This window comes from Strix uralensis, chromosome 3 (genome assembly GCF_047716275.1).
Source record: "Strix uralensis isolate ZFMK-TIS-50842 chromosome 3, bStrUra1, whole genome shotgun sequence".
NCBI lineage: Eukaryota > Metazoa > Chordata > Aves > Strigiformes > Strigidae > Strix > Strix uralensis.
In genome coordinates this window covers 39519154-39544215 of record NC_133974.1, presented here as the reverse complement: position 1 = coordinate 39544215, position 25062 = coordinate 39519154, and the positions used below count along the sequence as shown (strand labels likewise).

Below are 25062 nucleotides of genomic sequence, written 5' to 3'. Positions count from 1 at the left end.
TGAGTAAGTAATGTGGTGGCTGAGAGAGTAAATCCTCTAAGCATAAGAAAATCCTTAATAAGCAATGCTTTCTTTAAAGTCCTGTGATTTTTCAGTTGCTGTGTGAGAAATGTAACATTTCCTGTTTGCAGTTCTGAAGACTGTTACCTGAATTTACCAACCCTGTGGTTCTAACTAGTGGAGCCCACGTGGCTTTGAAATATTTAGCTATCATTGTTGCCTTGCTGATACTAAATATTATTTATCCTATGCTTACTGCAGTGGATGCATTTGCAGCCCCCTCTCCTCTACCCACTGCCTCTCCAGCAAAGGTGGATTCTTCAGGTGTGATTGACCTATTTGGTGGTGGGTATTTTTCTTTCCTCACCACTTCAGAGTTTAATCACTTCATTTCAATTACCTTTGCGCTTTGTTAAAGCTGCGGGTTTCCCCTTCTCACAGCTTTTCTGTGTAGCGTTGCTGCTAAGACTAGCATGTCCAGTTCTTTGTATTGCACAATAATGAACTGCAAGTAAGCTATCAGTACGGTCATTCTGTTGTCGTGATGCTTGCCATTGTACCTTCAGTCATTGCATGTATGGCTCTTCCTCAAATCCAATGAAAGTTTATTGCGCTATTTTTTTTTGTTTGCAACTCTCCATGGTCATGTTGTTTCTCAGTTCCGTTTCTCAAAGCAGCTGGAGTTTTGAGGGTGACTTGTCAAACTGGGTATCTGAATCGCAGGATCTTTGTTGAATTTGACAAGGTGGAAATTAGGATGGGCACAACCAACTCTGTTGTAGAACAGGAACGTTGCTTAGAAGTAGTGAATTTTCAAACATTAGTGAAATATTCCTCTAAAAAGACTTAATGTGAGTCAGTAGGTTCTGGCTGAAATTACTCCAGACTCTAATTGATGCATTCATCTCTAAGGGTCTTAACCCTCTCATCTAGAATGCTGTTGTTTGTATGGGTTTACTGAGAAGAGTCCCAACTAAAGGAAAAGAGATTTCTTTCAAGTTCTGGTTTGTTGCACCTCCTTTTTTTCACCTGAACTTTGTGTCCATGTTACTGCTCTGCAATAAAGATGGCCAAGCACTTTCATTTTCTTCTTCTGGTGAATGAAATGGTTATCCTTTTTTCATCTTTTGTTTATGATAAGTGATGAATGGATGCATTTAATATTGAACTCTTTTTACTTTTTCTTGATGCTTTCTGGAATTCCCTTTAGATGCTTTTGGAAGTAGTGCTTCTGAACCCCAGCCCACAACCCAGGCTGCTTCTAGCTCCTCGGCTTCTGCAGACCTACTTGCTGGTAATAAAGAACTTCTAAAAACTTCTTATTTTAAGGCAAAACTAAGAAATGGTCTTTGAAATTTTTTATGTTCCTTGGGTGTAAGTGGACTTTTGCAGTGGAATAAAATGCTTGTTCACAAGATTTCTTAGTATTTTAGTTGTCTTAGATTAAAAATGCAGTGATTTATAATGGAGGCACTATACTGAAGTACAAGTTAACTTCCTAGATTATCTTCTTCCCATGCTCTTTGTTTTCCTACCTCCTTACACAAGCCTTATTTTTCTGTACTGTTCACTGAATAGGAGTGTATAGATAAAGTTTCTTAGACTGTAGCAGTACTTAAGCAGTATTGCAGACTGTGCTACTTATTTCTTACTGCTAATTCATCTTTGTTTCTTGGTTGATTTAATTGAGACATGTTACACACTTAAATGTTAGGAGCTTGAATGAATGACTTGGTGGCAGTCTTGCATTTGACCAAGGAGAGAGGGGTGATGAGAGAGCGCTTTTCTGAGCACAAGCGCATAGAAGTGATTGAGACTGTCTCCTTATGCGGAGTGAGATGAGGTCTCTGCTAGTGCTGAATGTAGCATCATTGTCACACCCTATTTCAAAGGTTGAAAAAATGTATTGTATTTTGCATCCTACAGATAAGCAGCTTCAGCTGAATTCTGTTTGTACCATTCTCCAAAATTTGTGTTATACCGTGTATTTTAGTGGCTATAGTGATTGTGCTAAACAGTTGCAACTCTTCCCCATCCCACTTGGAAGTTTGTAGAGAACAAGATCCCAGTATGTCTTCCTCAGGTTTAAAGGAAACTAATGCACTTCTGGTTTAAGGAAGACTTGGCTTGCTTTCCCCCATGTTTCTGAAAGGTGAATTTGTCAGTAGAATGGGTGGGTAGGTTATCCTTCATGAGCTTCAAAGGTGGTTGTTAGCTTTGTGTTGTACCTTTGTGGCTTTAATTCTGAGCTGGAGTGATAGTCTGCCCTTTATGCAACTGCTGACCACTCTAGGATGGTGGGCCCTGACATCTGTTGCTGTCTGTATGTCTGAAGGTCTCTCATGCCAATTTACGCTATGTCAGAAGTCCGACCCTGTGTATGTTTTGCCTTTATATGCTCTTGAGAGGTCCTCCATTTTATGAGGAATATATAATGTGAGATACTGAGGTATCTGCTCTAAGGGCTGTGAGTTGGTACAGGTGGGTGCTTGCATGCTGAAGCTATCTCAGAAGAGGACACATTTTCTAGTACCTGCTCTAAGTGTGGGCATCACCTAGTTGTGCTACAGAAAGGTAGGAGTAGTCTAGATAATGATGTGTATGTCCATTCTCAATCGGTTCCAGTGCTGCCAAGCCAACTACTTAAAGTGGGACATAATGCGTAAATGCATGCTAAAGCTTTAGTACAGGCAGCTTCAGGATTTTAAGGTAGAAAGCCACCTTTTGTTTTAATATTGCTTCAAGAAGTATTAGTCAGTGTATGGATAGCTTAATGCTGGAGATCAGGCTTTAGCTAGTCAGTTCTGAAACATACCAGTCATTTGTGGTTGTGTGTGTTATCAGGGGACTGGGTGCAGAGATGTCACACAGAAGCTATTTCTGCTTATGCAAACATTACAATAGAAAATATTTTGTCCTTATCTGTAACTAAGCTTAAATCCTAATAGGCATTACTCTCCAGATGGCTTAAACTTCAGCAGTGTGCTCTCCAAATCTGATGAGTCACATTAAATCAAAACCTAAATTATAAAAGAGATGTTATAAGTCTAAATACTCCAGCAGTCCTGAAGCAGTTGGGGTGAATAGATGATTTTTTTTTTTGTAATTTTATTTTACTTTTGCTTTGAACATACATTCAGAAGGGTTCCAAGTAGATTTAAATATTTTTTGGCAGATACAGAGAGTGTGTAAACATCACAGCATATTGCTAAGCATTTGTTCACCCTAGATAATGGCAGATGTATAGCCTGCAGTGTAATCGAGTTTTAAAAGTGTCCAGAATTCATATGGTGGCTGAAGGCTTGTCCTTCAAGGTTTATGAGTGTTTGGTTGTACTGTTTATATGCATAATGTTGCATGTATACTTACAATGCATTGTTGTCTTAAGTGTTCTGCTATCAAGTAAGTTCTTAGTCTCTTCTTGACTCACTGGAAAATATGGTAGAATTTTTTTCATGCTCTTCTAAGCCTCTCAGCAGACAAGACTAGAACTATGCTGATAAATAAGATAGTCTCGCCATTTTCCCTTCTAGATCTTTCTGTCCAGTTAAGCTGTGTGCATGTGTATCCCAGTATGTACTCTAATAGCATGTTCTTACAAGAAATCTTACTTGAATGTGTAAGTAAAAGCAAGCTCAAAATCAGGCAGTTGAGGATGTCCAGACAATACATCTAATTCAGTTGCTGCTGTTTCTGCAGGCTCATTCTGGGTCTTGTGCAAGCCCTAGACAGCTAGGAACTTAATCTGTTAAGGTATTTTTATGGCTTCTGTTCCTGATGTTGCTGTTAAATTGCACAAGGCTAAATGCTATGGAATTAGAACCAGTCATCATGCAAACTTCACCTGAAGCTGAGGAGAACTCTCTTCTTTAGCTGGAGAAACAGACACTTTATGGGACTTCGCAAAAGTTTACATAACTTTCTAAACAGAATCTTATAAATGGATATTAAGTTGTGCCCTGCTGCAAAGCTCCTTGTTCTCACTCAAGAAATGGAACAGATTTAGCTGAGCACAGGATCTTTAGATGGCTCCAGTGCTTTAGGAATTTCTGCAGAATGTCTGCAGTCAACTGCCTTTGTCATCTCTGTATCTTGTCAATCTGCTTCTGGTCTGATTCTTTGGAGATTAATACTTTTTTTCAGATAGCTGAATGTGTGGAGCTTTGCCTTGGGACAGGTGATGAACTAGGACAGAGCTTGTATGTAATGATCAGAGAACAGGCCAGCATTTGTGATGTTTTAGCAGGTGTCTGCTGCAGACCACCTGATCAGGAAGAGGTAGTAGAGGAAGCCTTTTTTAGGCAGCTGGAGAAAGCCTCTCTATCACAGGCTTTGGCACTCATGGGAAACTTTAACCACCATAGTATGTGCTGGAAGGGCAATGGGGAGTATGTCTGGGCACAGGTAATCCAGGGGACTTCTGGAATGTATTAGAGAATCTCTTGATCTGTGTGATCAAGAGTACCAGAGTGAGTTCAGTGAAGGGCCACTGAGGTGGTGACTGGTGCACGTGACATATGAGGAGTGTCTGAGAACTGGGTCCATTCAGCCTTAAGAACAGAAGGAAAATGGGAGGCCTTATAGATACCTAAACTACCTCAATGGAGGATACAGAGAAGACTAGGCAGGTGGTTCTTGGAGGTGCATAGCAACAGGAAAAAAGGCAATGTGGGTGGGAAATTCCCATTAAACACTGGAATTTTTTTAGTTTTATCATGAGGATGGTCAGATATGACAACAGGCCTCCCAGAGAGGCAGTGAAGTCTCTCTTCTTGAAGGTGTCAAGGAAAAACTCTGGGCAACCTGATTTGATTAGACTGGCTTTGAGCAGGGTGTTGGGCTGACTGGTCTCCAGAGGTCCCTTCCAACCTAAATTATCCTGTGACAAACCTGCTTCAGGAACAGACCTTGGAGTGTAGAGGGCTGATCTCTGATCCCAGTGCATTTGTCCAGATTCAGAGTTGGCATCTGTGAGCGTGTGACTTGCTGTGGGCTAGGATTTGGGTGATGAACCCTGAACTGGGCCTAATAAACATGGGGAAGCTCACACAGGCTTTTGAAATGTTCTTTACTTCAGACTGCAGAAAGTAGGCTGCTCTGCTTCCTGCTCCTGCTTCCCTGGCTCCACCCAGTGCTGTTGGTTGGTAGCATCTAAAGGGACCAGTTTAAATTATGATTTGGTTTTGGTCATTGCCTGCAATCTGGCAAGCTTCAGAAGAACAACATAATTTGAGGTTTTTTTCCTAATAATTTCTAATCAGGTTGTATTCTCCTGGACCTGTAGTGCATAGTCAGGTTCGCTGTCCTCTCAGCTGTGTCTGGGGCCAGTGTATTTGTTCATATAGTCCAGTTCCACAACAAAAGCCTGTCTGCTGGTGGTACAGCAAGTTGTTGGCCTGGTGCCCAGGACCCATTGATGGCACAGCATTCTTGTTTCCCTACTGAGGGTTTTGGTTTGAATACAGTTAGCTACTGCTAACTCACTTCTCTTCTAAAATATACATTTGATGTGTAAATAAGTCTTATGCTTGCATCAAGCGTATGTGTATAAATTTCTCTTATTCTTTCAACATTTGTTTGGTGTTTAGTCTTACTTTGTTCTCTGTGAAAGCAAAGTTTTTGGGGAGAGTGTCTGAGATGTCTCGGTAACATTTGATACGATTGATGCTCACAACTTGAGCACAAGTTCTTTGTTGAGCTCTAACCCCTCTCATAGTTAAATTCTTGCAGATGCTTGATTTCATAGCTGGAAAATGTGCTCTTGTCACTGCTTGTAAGACGTCTGCATAATGTGCTGTAATCTCTATACCCTGTGACCATGAAAAGCAGTTTGGATAAAAAAAGTGGTTAGAAAATCTTCAGAATTTTATTTATTTTCCCATTTTTAAAAAGCTGACTTCCCACTGAACTGGTAACTAAAGAAAGCTGAAGAAAGAAGAAGAAAGGAATTAGTTGACTGATTAAACAAGAGTGGTACAAACTATCTCAGTAAAAAGACAGAAGGTAGTAATTAGGGTTTAATGTAAATAGAAGATCTCTTCTAAATTGACAAGTTGTATTCGGTACTTAATGTCAACAATGTGACCTTTGGAGTAGCATGTTTAATTTTTCAGATTCCACCCACATGAAAAGATCTGTATTTACTTTGGATGAGAATAGGACTTAAAATGGTCTCTACAAATTGGAGAAAATTGTCTAAAGGAGAAATTTCAAATAAGTAAATGTTCAAGTTTCTGTCCATAGGCAGCAGTGATTAGCTGGACAAATAAAGACAGTGGACTGTAAGGCAGGACGTTCCCTGAAAAGAAACTAAAGGCAGTGGTAGAGTGCTGGCTTATCACTGTCTTGTGCTCAGCTGTGGCAAACTAATACACTTCCTACTCTGATACAGGGGAAAAAATGCAGCCTGCAGGTTGTGCAGAGTAGTCTTCCTGCTGTATTTGTGTAGTCACAGTTGGAGCACTGAGATCAGATCTGATCCTTTCTATGTAGGAGCAGCTGCGAAAAAACAAGGCTGAGAGACTGAAGATGTAGTATAGAGGTCTTGGACATAACTGTCAAGAAGCGATTGAATAAGAGGAATGGCTTGTAGACTAAAGAGAACTGAGAAAGTGTCATATGTCTGTTCTCATTTTGATGGAGTCTTTGCATATTTAATCAGTTTCTAGAGTCTGTAGATAATACAAATAAGCTTAAATTGCAAGGGGTATCAAATTATATAGACGGCAAGGGAGGGATTTTAAGAATAGTCAAGCATGGGAGTGCATTGCTTACAGGCTGGAGAATCTCCATGACTAAGGTTAATGTATATATTATAAACCCTATATTTATATAAATAAACCCTACTCATGGAGATTCTCTAGCCTACAAGCAATTCACTGTGGATGCTGTTGATCCTGCTTTGGCATGTGAGTGGAAGAGGCAGCAGCTTGAAGACATCTTGATGAGGGAGACCAGGATGTTTTAAGATGGTGAGAGAGGCTAAACTGGATTAGTAAAATGCTGCCTTCTGAATTGAGATTCCAGAGTAGCTGGTGATCATATGCTTTTCTTGAGTTAGTCCTCTCTTTCTCTTTTTCTGAACTAATGCTTGTTTGTTGTATTCTGCCTGTGAGATTACTTACCTAGAATGATAGTGTGTAGTACTGGAAGAATTATGTTCTCTACTCTGTTGGTCTGCCTCTGCAGAAATCTAAATAACAAACATTAAAGTCTTTATTGGTGACTCTCACAAAATCTTAAATTTCCTGGGTCATACCTGGCATGCCAAGTATGCTTGTGTAGTACTGAGTTATTTACAATGATCTAGTAAGAATTGTCTCTATCATTCTGCCTTCTGTAGATTGAGTTTTTGTTAAACACAGCCCAACAAGACTGATTCTAATGTCCACACCTCTCTTATGTGGCTTTTTCAAGGCTTTGGAGGTTCTTTTATTGCTCCCTCCCCATCACCGTCCCCAGTCACTCCAGCTCAAACCAGCTTACTACAGCCTAACTTTGATGCAGCTTTTGGAACAACAACTCCAACGACTGGCAGTTCGTTTGATGCATCAGGTGAGCCACAGGGTTTCTTCCTGTGTATTTTCTAATGTGTTTTATGTGTTAGATGAATTAATGACACATTCAGGCTCTGAACACAAGCAATATCAGTGATTTCCCTGTTCCTTCTGTCACATCCCCCACCTTGTCTGAGTGGGACATGACACCTTCTCTACTGGAAGAACTCAGGGTGGTGGTTAGGCTGGTGTGCGCCCAAGAGCTCTCTGTACCCATTTTTTATTCTACCGTGTCAGTAAAAATCAAACTAGTGTGAACATCATCCTTGCATGTGCTTGATTGCATGAATCAGGAATTACGCAAGAAAGACACTGTTCTGTAAATCAAGTATGTAGGCAAGTCATCTTCCTGCTGCTGCTGTTCTTGAGCTTGCATGGCACCTAAAGGTACACAAAATGGAGACTGAGGTCGTGTTCTTTGCCTGACTATAAGCTTAAACTTTCGTCACTGCTATCATTTTGTTTGTATCTCTTCCATTCTATATTTTCCACGCTGGGTCCTTGCTACAAACTTAAAATTGGTGAGTTCTGCAACTGTACAAGAAAAAAAGGTTGAAGTAGTACTGCTGCTTGGATATTTGGTTGCTTGCCAGTGCACATGCTACCCCTTCCTGTTGACTTAACATTAGCACGTACCTCAAATACAGATCAGAAGATAGAATGCTGGCATGAGATGTACTGCCGGTTTGACTTCAGTGGATCTAAAAAATGAACTTCTGAGTTAGATGGCTGGATTAAGGAAGCTAGCTCTGTCAGTGTGGATTGTTCTGGTTCCTTCTGATCTCATAAGATGTTAGTAGGTTTCCCTGATGCCCTGCTGCTTGCAAGTAAATAGTAACATCTTGAGACTTTCAATCCTGTTGCTGTAAGATGTCAAGGTATAAGACTGCCTTTGCCACAGTAATTCTGACCAGTGTTTGCTGCAAGATGTTAATTTTAAAACCCTTTAAATTAATATCTCCTGACAAATGTGTATGCATCTGACATCTCTCTAAGGATGGCTATAAGAAAAACAGTGTCATGTGGAAGTGGTGCTGTATCTATGTAGATTCAACTCTCCAATTAAAGTCCTTCTAGGCATGTCCTCTCATATTAGTTCTCATCGGTATAGCTCTTTCAGGATTACTGTACATTCAGTGTCTAGTAAAATAACATGCATGCCCTTGTTGGCATTACTTTTAATGTCAAATGGTGTTTTGTTAAGACTTGTGACGTGGTTGTCTGTGCTATATTTGTTGGAGCAAGAGCAAAGTGGCAGGTAGTGTTTTTCTTACCATGGCTGCTGTTCTAACCCACTTTCCTTTCACTTCCAGTATTTGATGGTTTAGGTGATCTTCTTATGCCAACTATGGTTCCTTCTGGTCAGTCTATAGCTCCTTCAGCCACAGCAACAGTCCCTGCTTCAGCAGCAAGCAAAGGCCTCGGAAGTGATCTTGATTCATCTCTTGCAAACTTAGTAGGCAGTAAGTGACAAATTTTGGTTTTAAGTGGTGTGCATACAGCTATGGTATTTCCACAGAGCCAAATACCTGTCTATTTTAGCTTGCTTCAGTGTCCTCCTGTTTTCCTGGGAGATTGGGGAAGCTATAGGCAGGAATAAGGCCTGATTCAGACAGCTGGTAGTCAGGGTTAGTACTTTGTCCCTCTTTTTGCCCAGGATCTGAGCCACATAATGGGATCTGTTTGGTAGGTATGATTTGCAATGTGTGAATGTCCCAGGTACATTCAGGGGCACATCAGACTTTTAATGGATGTGCCCTTGTGTAATAACAGATGGAAAGATGAAAATTGTCCAAAGCATCTGTGGAATTTAGGAAGAAAAGCTGGTGGACACAAATAGCTGACTTCTTGCTTAATGAGAGGAGTAGCAGTGGGGTGAGGAGTGACAACAGCCAAGAACACACCTTTTCTCAGACAGTGAACTTTCCAAAACATATTCTTGAAATGCTAAACTAAAAAATGTTCTCTTTCCTATAGTAGGAAAAGGGCTAGAGCCTTTATAGCCAGAGATCAGTAGCTGCAGCCCTGCAGAAAACTTGAGGTCCACCTAGCCTAAGGTGTAATACTACTGAAGGTGTACTTTGGAGGATTGTGTAAATGGAATACTGCATTAGTATATGTAAATGCACCACCGCAAAGATATAACTGACCTTATGATGCATACTCTTCTGTTAGGTGTGAGGGAATCTACCATGCTTAGAAGTCAGCAGGACTCTTAATCACTTGAAATCTCTTCTGCAACTCATTTGGTATATCCAAGTTTGGGGGAGAAAAATCAAACATAGTAATTTGTGACTTACAGGACTTGTATTGGTCATGTGAAAAGAGTATTTTTTAAAACTTAGCTTAAAACTTCTTCCAAAGAGTAATTAATGAAATTACTTGGAGTTTCAGTGTATGATAGAGCAGATAAAACAGTGCAAAACTTCCAGGTACCATTCAGATTTATGTGTATGTGAAAAATAACTTTTTATTTCCGTATGTGTAATGAGGAACAGAAACTAGTGTAGTCATTCATGGTAAATAGTTTGGTGCTCTCAAATAACTTAGCATTTTGTAGACCTAAATATATTGTTACTTTGGTTTGCTTACAGAGCAAAGTGGCTTCCTCAAGTAAAAGACCTCTGCAGGGTTTGTCAAAAGTTTGTCCTAAAGAAGGAGTAGATGTGGCCAGTCCTCTGATGCTGTCTAAATGAAGACAACAAAAAATGTATTACTCTCTATAAGCCCATGTGCAATGAAATGTGAGCTATTACTTTGACATGCTTTAATTTACTAAACACATGACATCTGGTTTTTCCTTTTTTTCTTACAATTTTCAGATCTTGGAATTTCTGGTACCACTTCAAAAAAGTAAGTTCAACTTCATTTAAAAAAAATAATTTCAATTCTGCTGTATAGTCTTACATTTATTTCAGTGTTTATTAAGAATCAATTAAGGGTTATGTATGTGCCCCCTCCCCCCAAGAAAATCGGTTCAGAAAAATTCAGGATAAAGTGTTCTATTCTGTACAGGTTCACTGAACAATTAAGGTTAAATGTTCCTGACATAGTTTTTAAACTTGCTGCCTTTAATATGAGTCTTAGAATTTTTTTCTGTAAATTACTGTCTTCGTATTGGATAGCTGATTTCCAAATAACTTAAAATGAACAAATTCTCCAGATAACAACTTGTATAGCTCCCCTCAGTAATCTAGGCTAATAGTTTTGTTATCTTTTTACAGACGCTGGATGTGCTTATCATGTAGGCATTGGAATACTTGTAAAATAGAAAAGAAGTTCATTCCATGCAGTGAAAAGCTTCTTTTTGCAAGAGGAAATATTTACAGCATTTAATTTATTTTTGAATGTATTTTCTTATTCTGATTGCTTGCTTCTGAGCTGAGTCTTCCTCTGAATGCAAAACCAGTTTATGATGTGTGTACTTCAGAATGTTTTGTGCTTCTGTGAAGATGATAGGAGGGATATGTATAAACACGTCATGAGGTTTATCCCCCAAACTTAGCTTCCTTCAATCTATTCATTCAAATGGTGTATCTTATTCTGGATGAAGCAGCCTCTAACAAAACCTTGTTTTGCAATAGCCCTTTTATTCTATGAATGATTTGTTTCTCTTGTATCTATCAACTTTTTTCAGAACTGAATGCTTTCCTCCTTCAGCTGTCTGAGCAAGATTTCCAGCAATGCAATGACCTTTCAAAGACTTCTAGGAGGCAGCTCTACTGCCTGGCCCCAGTAGAATAGGCAGTAGCAGTCTCCCTAACTTGCAAGGGTATATGCAATAATATGTTACCTTCAGTCAATACTAAGTAAAACTTCTCTTTAATCCTCACCACAAAGGCCATAACCATGTAACTGATTTCGGTATAGAGTGTACTGGTGTCTATTGCTAACAAACCTTTGAAACTGAGTGACACAAAAAGTGTATCTTTCTGTTAATAACTTAAACTGCATACACCATAAACTAATATAGCTGCAAGTCTAATGTTAGTGTATACTGCAACTGGTTTTCATTTTCAGTGTGAGGGTATGTAAATAGTAGCTCTGTCTCTCTCCCTGTTAGGGGAGACCTTCAGTGGAATGCTGGAGAGAAAAAGTTAACAGGAGGAGCCAACTGGCAGCCAAAAGTAGCGCCTGCAACATGGTCAACTGGTGGTGTCCCAAGTGGTCCATTGGTAAGTTGTTTATCCATCGATACCACTGGTGTTGAAACATCAATATTTTATGAGACTATGGCAGCGTACGTGTAGGCACCGCTGCTGTCTCCTTGAGCTAAAGAGTTTGCTTCTGTATAAATGATATAATTGTTTCAAGTCACATCTTTAAGACCAGATTTACAGCTGGCATAAATAAATCATTGAGTCCAGATCAATGCAAATACACTAACATATGTATCAAGATGTTACTTTACATGTACACTTAATACCTGTGGGCATTTCCAAGTGTGTGGTTAGGCATATAGGTCTTGCCAGCACCAGGCCCAAGTTGATTGCCTAAAAGACAACAGTATTGATCCAAAGCTGAAGGAAGGAGAGAAAATAAATTTTTCTCAAGCTTTCCAGAATGAAGTAGATAAAAAGACTACGCAGTATTCACACTGATCAGGTGATTGTTGTTAGATTAGAAGTGGGTGGCTTGTTTAGCAGAGCAAAGCAGTCCCTGGAAAAGTTAAGATTGCCCTGTAAAATGTATCAGGAGGCACTAACTTTGAAAGAATAGGGTTGAATTGAGCTAAAAATCTAAATTTGACACAAGAGCAACTTGCTCATGAGTAAGCTGCAAGAGTAATCTGAAGAGAGGTCATACCTTATCTCATCAAAGTCACACATGGCATAAAACAGCCTCCATTTGAAAAAAGTTAGTTTGGGAAGGAAAGGACTGTCAAGGGGGAGCATGACCTGTTCAGTTCCATGTTGCCCCAGCCAGATGCTAATTTGACTCTAAGCATGTTCCAGCTTGTTCTTTAACCATATAGAAGATACAAGAATTGACTGAACTTGGTACTTCATTGAATGTATTAGTTGTAACGTCAACTTTTTTCTTAATAGAAAGGCTGGGCAATACTATACAGTGTAAGTGAATTTTTTTTGATCTCTCATTGTATGTACTTACTAAACACACAGGTACTAACAGCACCTCCCCTGCACTACAGTTATTACTGCTGGCTTAAAACTAGCTAGAAGCTGCCTAACATGGCTGCTCTTGGACTGTGTGTCCAGCAGTCAATTCTCAGGCCATGTGTTGAATATGGTAGTAGTGATTAACCATTTCTGTGCTGTAAGCTTGAAAATAATGGCTTCAAACCGTCTTTGCTTTACTTGGACGTGAACTATCTGATGACTTGTACTACCTGAAATTTCTGACTTCTGTAACATCAGCCTGATCCTGTAGTAGTTTTACCATCTGATAAGTAACTAGCCTTTCTGGAAAGTTGAGTAGCTTTGATAGCATTTCGTGAAACATGGGTGCTGTATATATTTTTTCAAATTCATGCACTTAGATATTTTGTGTGGTAAGTTGACCCTGACTGGATGCCAGGTGCCTACCAAAGCCCCTTTATCACTCCCCCTCCTCAGCTGGACAGGAGAGAGAAAATATAACGAAAGGCTTGTGGGTCAAGGTAAGGACAGGGAGAGATAACTCAGCAATTACCATCATGGGCAAAACAGACTCAACTTGGGGAAAATTAATTTATTGCCAATTAAATCAGAGTAGGGTAATGAGAAATAAAACAAGACTTAAAACACCTTACCCCCACGCCTCCCTCTTCCTGGGCTTAACTTCACTCCTGATTTTCTCTACCTCCTCCCACCCCAAGCACCACAGGGGGATGGGGAATGGGGGTTGCAGACAGTTCATCACTTGTTTCTGCTGTTCTTGCTCCTCAGGGGGAGGACTCCTCACACTCTTCCCCTGCTCCAGCATGGGGTCCCTCCCACAGGAGATGGTCCTCCACAAACTTCTCCAATGGGAGTCCTTCCCACAGGCTGCAGTTCTTCATGAACTGCTTCAGCATGGATCCCCCACAGGGTCACAGACCTACCAGCAAACCTGCTCCAGCGTGGGATCTGCTCTCCATGGGTCCACAGGTCCTGCCAGGAACCTGCTCCAGCATGGGCTTCCCACACGGTCACAGTCTCCTTCAGCCATCCACCTGCTCCAGCGTAGGGTCCTCCACGGGCTGCAGGTGGATCTCTGCTCCACCGTGGACCTCCATGGGCTGCAGGGGCACAGCCTGCCTTATCATGGTCTTCACCACGGGCTGCAGAGGAATCTCTGCTCTGGCACCTGGAGCGCCTCCTCCCCCTCCTTCACTGACCTTGGTGTCTGCAGAGTTGTTTCTTTCACATATTCTCACTTCTCTCTCTGGCTACAATTGCTCAATTCGGTTTTTTTTCCCTTTCTTAAATATGTTATCACAGAGGCACTGTTGCTGATGGGCTCAGCCTTGGCCAGTGATGGCCCATCTTGGAGCTGACTGGCACTGGCTCTATCAGACATGGGGGAAGCTTCTAGCAGCTTCTCACAGAAGCCACCCCTGTAGCCCCCCCCAACTACCAAAACCTTGCCACGCAAACCCAATGCATTTTGAAACCAAAGAAAAACAGATCTGCAGGAAAAATAAATTTGGAGACCAAAATGAAGTTTTCCTTCACATCACTGTTGAACCACTTGAGTTTTCGTCACTTCTTCCCTTCCTTGTGAGCTTTCACCTTCTGTATTAAAATCAACAGAATTTCCTAAAAGCCCATTCCCTTGAGTGACCCTAGTGCTTTGAGGCAAAAGTAGATTCAGTTTGTGTGGCCATTTTCTTGGCATCTGCCTAACTGGATTTTGAGCTACCGTGTGTTCCTGCGGCTGCAGTCAGATCACTACATCTGATGTATCTGATGTCATTAATCTGTGTCTTTCTATTCCTTGCTTTCCACACCTGAGCGTCCAGATGTTGGTTTTAGTTTGGGGACAGCTGTGCTGCTAGCGCAGTATAGCTTTTAATTGAAATGCTCCGCAGAAAACTTCCAGACTGAAAAACAGGTTTGTAATTATTAGCCAGAAACTGTAGGGCATTTGTTGATAAATGAATCTGGAATAGGTTATCTTCATTTGTCTTCAGTTTCCTAAGAAACTGGCATATTTTAGTCTGGAAGTAAGGGTCAACCAAGGGCACTAAATGTGGCATTCAGAGAAGTGGACTGTGCACTGAGTAATTCCAACATATATCCAGAGACACACTGTCCTTTGAACTGAGAGTGTGCTAGCTGCCCTCCAAGTGTGGTGGGATATAACTGACTCAGGATAAGTGGTAAGGATGTGGAGGCTCAGGCGTGACCCTACAGCTTCTGTAATAGCTTGAGAAATTGTGCCAATATACTTAGGCTGTACAACAGCAGTGAAGAGATTCCTGAAAATCCTATTACCATTTTTAAATCCCTTCCTTGAATGCTTCCTGCCTGTCTTCAGAGTTGTTAATAATTTGGATTGTCTATACTTCTGTGAAGAGGAGAGACTTGGATGCTTTCAAGTTGACCATGCATGGGAAGTTATAGACAAGGGAACCAAAAGGTGTGATGTGTAGGTTCTGCTAGGTAAGTGGGGTGGCCTTGTCCAGGGATTCTTTTGTGCTGTATATCCAGTCAGCCTACTAAACTAACAGTTCTCTCTTCCTGAATCCTGATGAAAGATCACCTTTTTTTTCCCTTGTGTTATTTGAATGAAAATCATAACAAGTTAAGCATATGAATGCAAAGCATAACAAGATAAACTAAACTCTCCTTAGTAAAGTATGTAATGGTTGTGATTGTGACTGAAGTGTGTGAAGTTATTCTTTAACTTAAATGAATCTTACTGCATAAAAATACTATTTTTTTTTCAGTTGGAAAATAATTATAGCAGTTATTTCCCTTAGCTTTACAATCTGCTTAAGCTTTTACTAAAATACAGTACTACAAATGCTATAGTATATTGGCTATCAGTTATGAAATTGGGATGCTGTCTTATGCTGTAGAAGGAGGAAAGTACGTATCTTCCAGACTATTTTGAGTTGTATTCAGTAAATAGATTCCATTCATGAAGAGAATGGAGTCTGTCACCCTTGCTTTCTTACAAAAAAGCAAGCTGAGCATCAGCATAAGGACTCACTCAACTCTCATTCTTTGAAGCATTGTGGCTTTGAGGTTATGTATTATCTGCTACATAATAGTCCTACTTTCCAGAACAACTTTGAGAATGCTGAAGACTCCTGGTGGTTTCCAGATAGTTGGTGTTACAGAGATTCTTGCATTTTTTATTTTTTTTAAAAAAATTTTTAGACAGGAGCTGTTCCTCCAGCAAGTGCTGTTCCTGCCACAGGAGGTACTCCACCTGTCCCACAGCCAGGAGCAGCATTTGGGATGGTGAGTCTCTTTCAATACAGTGTTCTCCTTCCTTCACCCAGAAGCCTACTCACAGTGTGTCAAATTACAGCCCCCAGCAGGCGCAGGCGTACCCATGATGCCCCAGCAGCCAGTTATGTACGGGCAGCCTATGATGAGGCCACCGTTTGGAGCTGCCACTGGCCCTGGTGTACAGGTAAGTGTTACTGCCACATGAATGTTTAATTGCTCTTCATTTTTCTAGAAAGTAGCTTGTGTGTATGCATTATCTCAGTTCAATTCTAGCTGTAGGTCTGTAAATGGGATTTTTTTTTTTATACTATCGGCTGTCTAACTTGCAACAGATCACAGGGACCACCTTGATTTTTTTCAGTTCGCTTGTATGAGACCAGTGGGACAGGTTTGAAGTCTCCTACAACTATCTACGTCCAGGACCTGGTTTTGGGGGATATTTGAGTAAAGCTCAAAGTGGAGCTGATGGACATTCCTATTATGTTCAGAGCTTGTCAAAATTTACTAGAGCTGCACTCAGTATCTTCCCTCCCAGCCCACCAAGAGATTCCTCAGAAAACTGACCTTCTGCTTATGGACAAGTTAAGGTCTCCTGTTCTTGGATGACAGCTGTTTCTCAGAAAACACAACTTTATCTGTTTCAGGCTGGTAGCTTGCTGGATTTCTTTCAGTGCAAAAGCAACTGCATTCAATTATGAATTACCATAGTGTATGTAACATTGGAGTGCTCAGGATGCACACTTTTCATAGCAATGCACAAATTTATATACTGTGGAGTAAAGTTTTTCTTCTAATTTACATTAAGGTGGAGGACTGCAAATGAATAATCTTAATATTCAGTCACTCTGTATTCTTTTGTAATGACACTGCTTCATTTTTCATGTTTTTAAACTATATTTACTGAGTCTGACTTTGTGACAATAACATACTTAAATATAAAGGGGACATAAGTTTGGTCACCTAAAACCAAAGCAAATCTATTTTTAATTCTATACTAATCAAAAATAACCAGGAAACATTGTGTCATAAGTTACTGGTTGCTGTGGGTATGAGTCCTTTCTTTAACATGATGAAAAAAAACCCTAATGGATTAATTAGTGATGAAGCAGGTTGAGTGAATGGAGGCATGCCATCCTTCCTGTTGAACTGGGTGGTATCAGCTGCTTCTCATAGTTTCCTAAGGATTCTTTTTACCTTGAAGCTAATAAGTTTGGAAGTGCAGCACTCTGTACCCACTCTGATGCAAAGCTTTTAGCTCATAGCCACTAGGTGATGCAACATAAGTCATAATACCTGTTCCAGGCTATTTTTTCAAAGTAGAGTTTAGTTTGTAATAACTCTGAAAAGGAAAGAGCCCTTACAGAGGAGAGGCAGGGAATGACTTAGCTGTAGTATTTTGCTTCTTTGTAAGTCAGAAGTCCATCTTGCCTTTCAAATAGGGTGAGAGATGGAAGTTGATGCTGCAACTATAAATCTGACTTGTAACACTTGAAACCAAGCCACCTCCCTTTTTTGCAAATATTAAGCAATCAGCCTGTAGCAAACCACACTTTTGAAGTAGGGAAGCACATTCCTGTTGAAATTTTTCTGGGTTTTCTGTGTAGAAATGGGAAGAACTTGAATCTGCTCTAAGTGAGAAGGTAGGTTGTAGGTATTGGAGCTCTGCATTTCATATATAACTTCTTGGTCTTGCTTTTCCTCCCACTTTAAAACTGTCTCTGCACTTATATTATCAAGAATTTTTATTACCAACAATTTTCTTCTCTGAGAAGGGTAGTCATCAAGGTGCCAGGGCTACATATAAAATACCTCTAGTGCTCTGAGTAAGGTAGGGATGGGGAGATGTAAGGACAGGATGGGAGAATCATTTGGCTCCCTAGTGAGGAGAGTTTGATGAAACCTGAAAAACTGACATTTTCTGTAGAATAACTGATGATCTTTATACCTTCCAGAGGAGGAACAGAGTATAATATAGTCATGTCTGCAGTACACTTTGGACTCTTATTTGCAGTACCAATGTAGAACAACTTGTACTTTGGGCCCCTCACTACAAAAAGGACATTGAATTACTCGAGCGTGTCCAGAGAAGGGCAACGAAGCTGGTGAAGGGTCTGGAGCACATGTCGTACGAGGAGCGGCTGAGGGAACTGGGGTTGTTTAGTCTGGAGAAGAGGAGGCTGAGGGGAGACCTCATTGCCCTCTACAGCTCCCTGAAAGGAGGTTGCAGAGAGCTGGGTATGAGTCTCCTTAACCAAGTAACAAGCGATAGGACAAGAGGTAATGGCCTCAAGTTGAACCAGGGAAGGTTTAGACTGGATATTAGGAAGTATTTCTTTACAGAATGGGTTGTTAGGCGTTGGAATGGGCTGCCCAGGGCAGTGGTGGAGTCCCCATCCCTGGAGGTGTTCAAGAGTCGGGTTGACATAGCGCTGAGGGATATGGTGTAGTTGGGAACTGTCAGTGCTAGGTTAACAGTTGGACTAGATGATCTTCAAGGTCTTTTCCAACCTAGATGATTCTGTGATTCTGTAAATGCCAGTCACTGGGGTTTTCAGACTTAACTCTGCAGCATGCATTCTGCTTGTTCTGTACCTTGGTGTTTAACATCTAACAATTGCTTAACTTCTGTCTGGGTTGATCCTAACACCATTGTGTCTTACAGGGAGAGTGGTTTGAAGGTGCACTAATTAGGATATGCAGTGTCTACAGCCTTATCCATTAAACAAGCCAAACATTGTTAACCCTGTAGTAAGGTTGGAGTCTAAACAATGCTTGAGCAGAATAGCAACACGCTGAACTTGCAGGAAAATGAGAACTTTGTGTGTTTGCAATGTGCTTGTGTGAGAACCAGCTATATCTACCTAATGCTTGTGTATCCTTGTCTGCTTTGTTTTTTTTTCTGCCTTCCTGGCTGGCTCTGTTAGCTTTCTCCAAGCCCAACTCCTGCTACTCAGAGTCCCAAGAAACCTCCAACAAAGGACCCATTAGCGGATCTTAACATCAAGGATTTCTTGTAAACAATAAGGTATTCTGTGATTGCCTGCCTAAGCATGTTACGCTTGTGGTACGTGTCTGGCACACAGATGTTGATTAGGCTGGTAGTTTGAAATATGACTGATAAAATTGTAGCTTCAGAGATAGGTAGAAACATGCACTGATAATGTGGTAGTTTAAACAGAAAACCAAATTCTCTGTCCACACTCTTAATTTTAGCCTGAAAGCTTGACTTCTGGCCAATTTTTTTTGCCAAAAGTGAGTGCCAGGAGAAGTTATCTTCAATCTATAACTTCCATTATTGCCTTGTTTCCCTTCAATCCAAGGGTTCGTGTTTTTTTGTTTGTTTTTTTTTCCCTGAAATTAATACTGAAACAAATAGAATCATAACAGGCTACAAACACTGGGGGCAAAACAGTGCTGAAGAGGCTTGTTCCAGTCTTGTGGGTGTGGAAACAGATTTGGTATCATAGGTGTGAAGGGATCAAAAGTGGCAAAACTTAACATATCCTGATCATCAAGGGAAGGTTGTTTGCATCTCTCAACTGCTGCCAGCTAATGTCCTCCCCCACCATACAATTTTTCAAGGCATTGCTTTTCTGAATGCTAAGGCATGAGGTCCTGAGCAGTGCCATGTAGAACAACAGTGGGGAAGAACAGAGGAGTAAATAAAGAGAAAAAATGGAGGAGAAGCAAAAAAACAGTACAGCAGAATGGAAGGAAAGAAAGTCAAAAACATTACAGTGAGGGTTTTGGAGAAGGATGCGAAGAGGGCCAAGCAGAAATACCAGATTAAACACTTAATGCAATTAAAAAATAGTAATGCAGAAGTAAGGTAGGCCCTTTATAATTAAGACTAGAATAACTCGCCAGGTGAGGAGAGGACAATCATTACATGTCTTTAAAGTGTTCTTCATAAGTCAGTTTTCTTATAACTTAATTCTAAGACTTGTTCTAAGCCCCCTCTGCACTGGAGTTAGGAGCAGTGGGTGGGATCAGGCTGGTCTTAGCAGGCACCACCCAGTCCCACTTCCCCTTCTCCAAATTCTAGCCCCGGGGAGGTGTACCTGGCACTTGGGGGAGATGGCCAAGAGTGGAGATGCACCTTCATTGCTGGGACTCGCTGCTTTCAACTTGGGTTTATAGTAGACAGATTTGTAACTGTCTGTGGAAAGACTGCTGCTTCATTAAAAACTCATAACTCCTTTGAGGTGTGAGGTGATGAGCAAATTTGGTGCTCTTTCTAGAACATGCTTTATCTAACTTGTTCCAGTTTTCATCTACTACTTTTCTATATTCACAGCTGCAGTTTTTCTGACTGGATGATAAACACGTGAGTTTGGAATCTACAAATGGATGCTCAGAGTTTCAAAGTGAGCCACCAGTACCAAACCCAGCGCTTACTCAGACTTTCTCCTCCTCCTGAAACGTGTAGCACAGCTGTGAAAGTGAACATTAGGAATGTGTACTACCTTAGCTGTTATCCCTACTCTCTCAAAATTTGTGTACTTGGGTTATTTGTGTTTTACAATTTAAACAATGGATGTATGTTTCTGATGCCTTCTAGTGCTTTTCTGAACCTATCCTATGGGGACAGATTATGCAGCTGTTGTTTGGTGAGCCATTTGGAGCGATGTCTGTGGTTTTTGAAGGTTTCAATGTATATAACTTTTTGAGGACACCTAAAATTTCCCTAGGACTCAATTTCTCCTTTATCTGTTATGAAACATAGTGTGATAATACCAGATAGTAAGAAAAATACTTATGAAATTGTGTGAAATACATGTTTTGTTTTTCTTTTCCAGTCACAGGAATCTCAATTGTTGTGAAAAAAGGTTTTATTTTTGTGGCACTGTATATGTTAAGATAATTTAAAGTAATATAAAGATAAACTTCCGTAACAAATACTTTTTCGATGATCTACCAAGAATGAAAAATCATATCTGAAAGAATACCATATTTATTGCTGGTTTTATTTTTAAATCTATTTTAATTATTTAAGTTTTTGCACTTAAAATTGGCATATTTATCGGTTCTTGCTAAATGCACTGAAAATAAGTAAAGGGTCAGTTTTTCTCCATGTAGTTGGAAAAAGCAACTATAGTTGTGCTGGCATTAAGGAACTTGAAATATGAGAGCACTCTTTGGTATATCTGTAGTCAGAACATTACAAGTGATGTTACTCATCTCTGTTCAGTTCTTACGTACATCTCTTAATTTAGTGCTTACCTGTGTATGCCTTAGGCTAGTGTTTTCTCCATTGCCCCGAATGCGCTGTGAGTAGCTTTTGTACTATTGGTGATTAGATTTAATTCTGATCCAGAGATCCATGCCCTTTACTGTACATACTGTGTTTCTTTAATTTTTATTTGTTCTCATACTGTTTCTGCTGATGGCTTGGCGTAAGATCTTGACTCTTCAATGAGGTCACTGTTGATCAGTGTTACAAGTGGCTTGGCAGTTCTCTGTAAAAACATACTGGATTGGAAAGATGTTAACCTAAAGTCTTTCAAATTAACTATTTAATCAATGTATGGTACCATTAAAAGTGGTTGTATCTGAATTTGCTGTGGGGATAACATACACCGTAATGGGAAAGTTCTATAAAAAGCTAATTTCAAAACGGCTCTTCTTTGTATTTCAGTTTAAAAAAAACCCAAACGAACAACCAAACAAAAAACAGAACAAAAACCCCCAGTGCATGTGTGCCCTCTGAGATGCAATAAACACCTTGATCAAAGTAAATATCTTGTTGCCAGTTTCATGATCATTGAGATGTTGAGCACAATAATATACTTAGAGAGGGGGGAAAATGGATGTAGGTCTTGACACTTGCTCAGGCTGCTGCACGTGGCAGTAACTTCTGCTGGTACTTAAGCAGTACAGGAGAGATCCATACAAAGTCAGACTGAGCTCAAAGCCATAAGTGAAGTGGGGAGAGGGAAAGGAGAATTCATTAGTTTGACCTATAACACCTTAGGAAGCTTCATTAAAACTCTTCATCTCCTTAAACTAGAACAATATTAGAACTGTGAAAGTTCCTGGTCCTGGTTTCTCTCCTATGAGGTATCATTCAACAGCTTATTGAGTGTTAGCACAGCTACGATGCTACAGGAATTGTTTGTGCTGTGGTTTGTCTTATGGCAGGATGAAAGGAGGAGAAAATGTTTCATACAGTTTAGTACATTTAAAGTCTTTCTGGTATGAGGTGACTAGAGATCTTGATTTAGTAACAAAATGAAGTGACGAAGCAGTACTGAATGCCAAGGACTGCTTCAAAGTACTTTATAAACAACAAAACACTGAAATGATTAAATCATGCTCTGGTAAGGTTTGAATCTTGAATTGGATTTCAAAGACATTTCCAAGTTATGCAACCAGTAGGAGAGTGCCATTGCTTGAGAGGGTTTTTTTGTTTATTCATTTGCGTTTTTTACTTTCTACTATGTTGGTATTCTGAATCTATCAAGTTTGGCCTTGGAAAAGTTGATTTTATACTTCAGCCTTAGGATGAGTGCCCTGTTGAGTCAGGGTGTTCTGGATTAGAAAGCTGTAAGGCTCAGCAAATTGCTGTGTTTTCTTACTGTTTGAGCACAAAGACCTGAACAAGGTCAGAAAGTGCACCCCCAGAAGGGGATGGCCATAGTTTTGCCCATCCTTCCTATGTGCTATATGTTGCCAAATGCAGGGAGCACTCGACTTCTTACCACCATGTTGTGCATGTATTCACAAAGTAAGGACAGCATTTTCAGAGGACAGTCATAACCAAACATGTAAATGTAGTCAGACTGGTTCAATAGTGTCTCAATCAAATTAGGATGAAGTTGCTGAATTGTAGGTGAATGTTTGCAATGTTACAAAGGGGCCAAACCTCAGCATGAGGGCCTTTTCTTTGCCAGGTACATGCCCCTGCCATGCAGTAATTGCCTTTCTGCATCAGCTTCATCCATGTCCACAACCCTTGGTCCTCATTCTTGTTAGTCTTCTATAGATGTCATGGCCAATAGCTCTTCAAGCCTGCGGGGTGTGTGACATTTGATATCCTGTGAGGAAATAGAAACCTGGACAGAAAGCAAACTTGGTAGAAGAGCAAGAAGCTTGTGTGCTGTGGGAAGTAAAACCAGTGTATTTCCCTAGTATGCTGAGTAGGGCTAAACAAAAGTGACAGTTGTTCTCCCCATCACAAAGGAGTTATAAAATCTGGCTTGCAAGAAAAATAAGTGGTTCTCTCCTGGCCTGTAGACAAGAACATGTTCTTGTTATCATCTGAGTTTCATCAGCCAGGCATGAACGCATCTGTGTCCTGCTATGACTAACCACTTCTCAGTACAAGCTATAGAGAAGAGTGGGTGGAAGGAGGGCTTCCATCTGTGGGAGGAAGAAACTGTCGTCTTCCCTTGCATTTTTCATGAGGGGAGGACAGGTTTCAGACAGCCGATACATCCCTTACTCAAGCTTTTGCTGTTCTGTGTGCTGGCTTCTTTAGAACCTGGCACCTCTGGCCACATGAGACTTTTGTGGCTCCCCCTTAAGCCTTGGGTGCCTTAAGGAATGATATACCTGGAGAACATGAACTCAGCTTTCTGAGGTTTGAACAAAAAAATGTAACTTGTTCCTCAGAACTGACTCATTTTTTGGATGTTTGGGGTTAGCAGTGTCTCCTACTCCTCTTCCCTGTTCATTTGTGTCATGGTTTGAGCTCAGAGGGCAACTGAGTACCACACAGCTGCTCACTCCTCCCTTCCCTACCAGCACTGAGAAGGGGAAAATAAAACAAAAGTCTCAGTGGTTGAGGTAAGGACAGGGAGAGATGCCATCCATTACAGTCACAGGCAAAAAGCAGACTCATTAGAGGAAGAAAAAAAGAACACTAATACACTAACAGCAACAACATTTAACAGGCAGAGTAGGACCATGAGAAGCATTAGCAGGTCTTGAGAACACCTCGCTGTATCCCTCCCTTCTTTCCAGGCTCAGCTTTGCTCCTGATATCTCTATTTCCTTCCCCCCAGCAGCACAGGGGGCAGGGAATGGGGGGTGCAGTCAGTCCTGCCGCTTCTTCCACCTCAGAGCAGGGGAACATCTGGCATTCCTCCTCCGTTCCAGTGCGGTCCCCCTCTCACAGCAGACAGTCCTCCACAAATCAGCTCTGACATGAGTCACTCCCATGGGCGTGTGGGTCCCCCCCATGTGTTGCAGTCCTCCCAGTGCTGAACTACAACAGCAGGGCCTTCTTCCCATGGGGTCCCGGCCTTCTTCTTTGGGCACAGTCACCTGGGTTGGCGTGGGGCCCCCCACAGGCCGCAGGCGGATCTCTGCTCCACCATAGACCCCCCTGGGTGGCAGGGGGCAGCCCTGCCGTCTCACCTCGGGATACAGGGGAGTCTCTGCTCTGGCACACCTCCCTCTTCTCCTCCTTCCTTCCACTGACCTCGGTGTTCACACAGATGTTCTCCTCACAACTTCTCCTCACAACTCCCACCACTCCTCCCAGCTTCCCCTTCTTAAATACATTATCGCAGAGGCACAGCTAATTGGCCTGGCCTTGGTGCAAAGGCAGGTCTGACTGGAAGCTGGGGGAGCCACTGGAACCCCCTTCCCAGCTACCAAAAACCCCCACCACTCACTCAAACCAGGAGTCATTAACTTTAATTGGCTTTATTTGAGATTTTTAGCTGTGTTTTATAATGTATGCCTTTCAAAACGTACTGTAGTTTGAGTTGAGGGCTTCTGAACTGATGCTGGTGTTTCCCCAGGTGAAAGCCTGAATGGTGATAACTGAATTGTTGTTGTCTTCTAATATCCTGGGGACCATCCTAGCATTTCAGGCTGGTTGCAAAATCAGGCTGCTATCCAAACTTCCAGTCTTAAAATTTAGTAAGGCAACTGCAAGGGCTAGAGACTTGCCTTAAAACCAATCAGGAAAGTCTAGAGGAAAAACTGTAGCTGGCCGGGAGGAGGGGAAGATTTGCTTTGCAAATGCATTTGAGACTTTGGTAATATGAGGTGCTACTTACTGGTGGGTGACAGTGTCTAGTTCATGAAATCTCCAGTAGCCACAGCTGACATTGCTTTGCTTTTTTGGCATGGATCTTTGCTCCTGCCCCTCCTTCCCAATCTCTCACCCC

The 25062-nt window shown here is 41.1% G+C and overlaps 1 protein-coding gene across 1 annotated transcript in view; it reads left to right on the top strand.

Moving 5' to 3' along the window:
* SNAP91 (synaptosome associated protein 91) overlaps positions 1–21679 on the top strand; it is a 73672-nt gene extending 51993 nt beyond the window's left edge. Inside the window, exons 21-30 of the mRNA XM_074861968.1 lie at positions 262–345; positions 1211–1294; positions 7417–7554; positions 8870–9019; positions 10379–10409; positions 11620–11731; positions 15866–15949; positions 16020–16124; positions 18865–18965; positions 20238–21679. Of these exons, the coding sequence (XP_074718069.1) occupies positions 262–345; positions 1211–1294; positions 7417–7554; positions 8870–9019; positions 10379–10409; positions 11620–11731; positions 15866–15949; positions 16020–16124; positions 18865–18957 (881 nt within the window). The 3' untranslated portion in view covers positions 18958–18965; positions 20238–21679. The remainder of the gene's footprint in view (positions 1–261; positions 346–1210; positions 1295–7416; positions 7555–8869; positions 9020–10378; positions 10410–11619; positions 11732–15865; positions 15950–16019; positions 16125–18864; positions 18966–20237) is intronic.
* The last annotated feature ends 3383 nt before the right edge of the window (positions 21680–25062 follow it).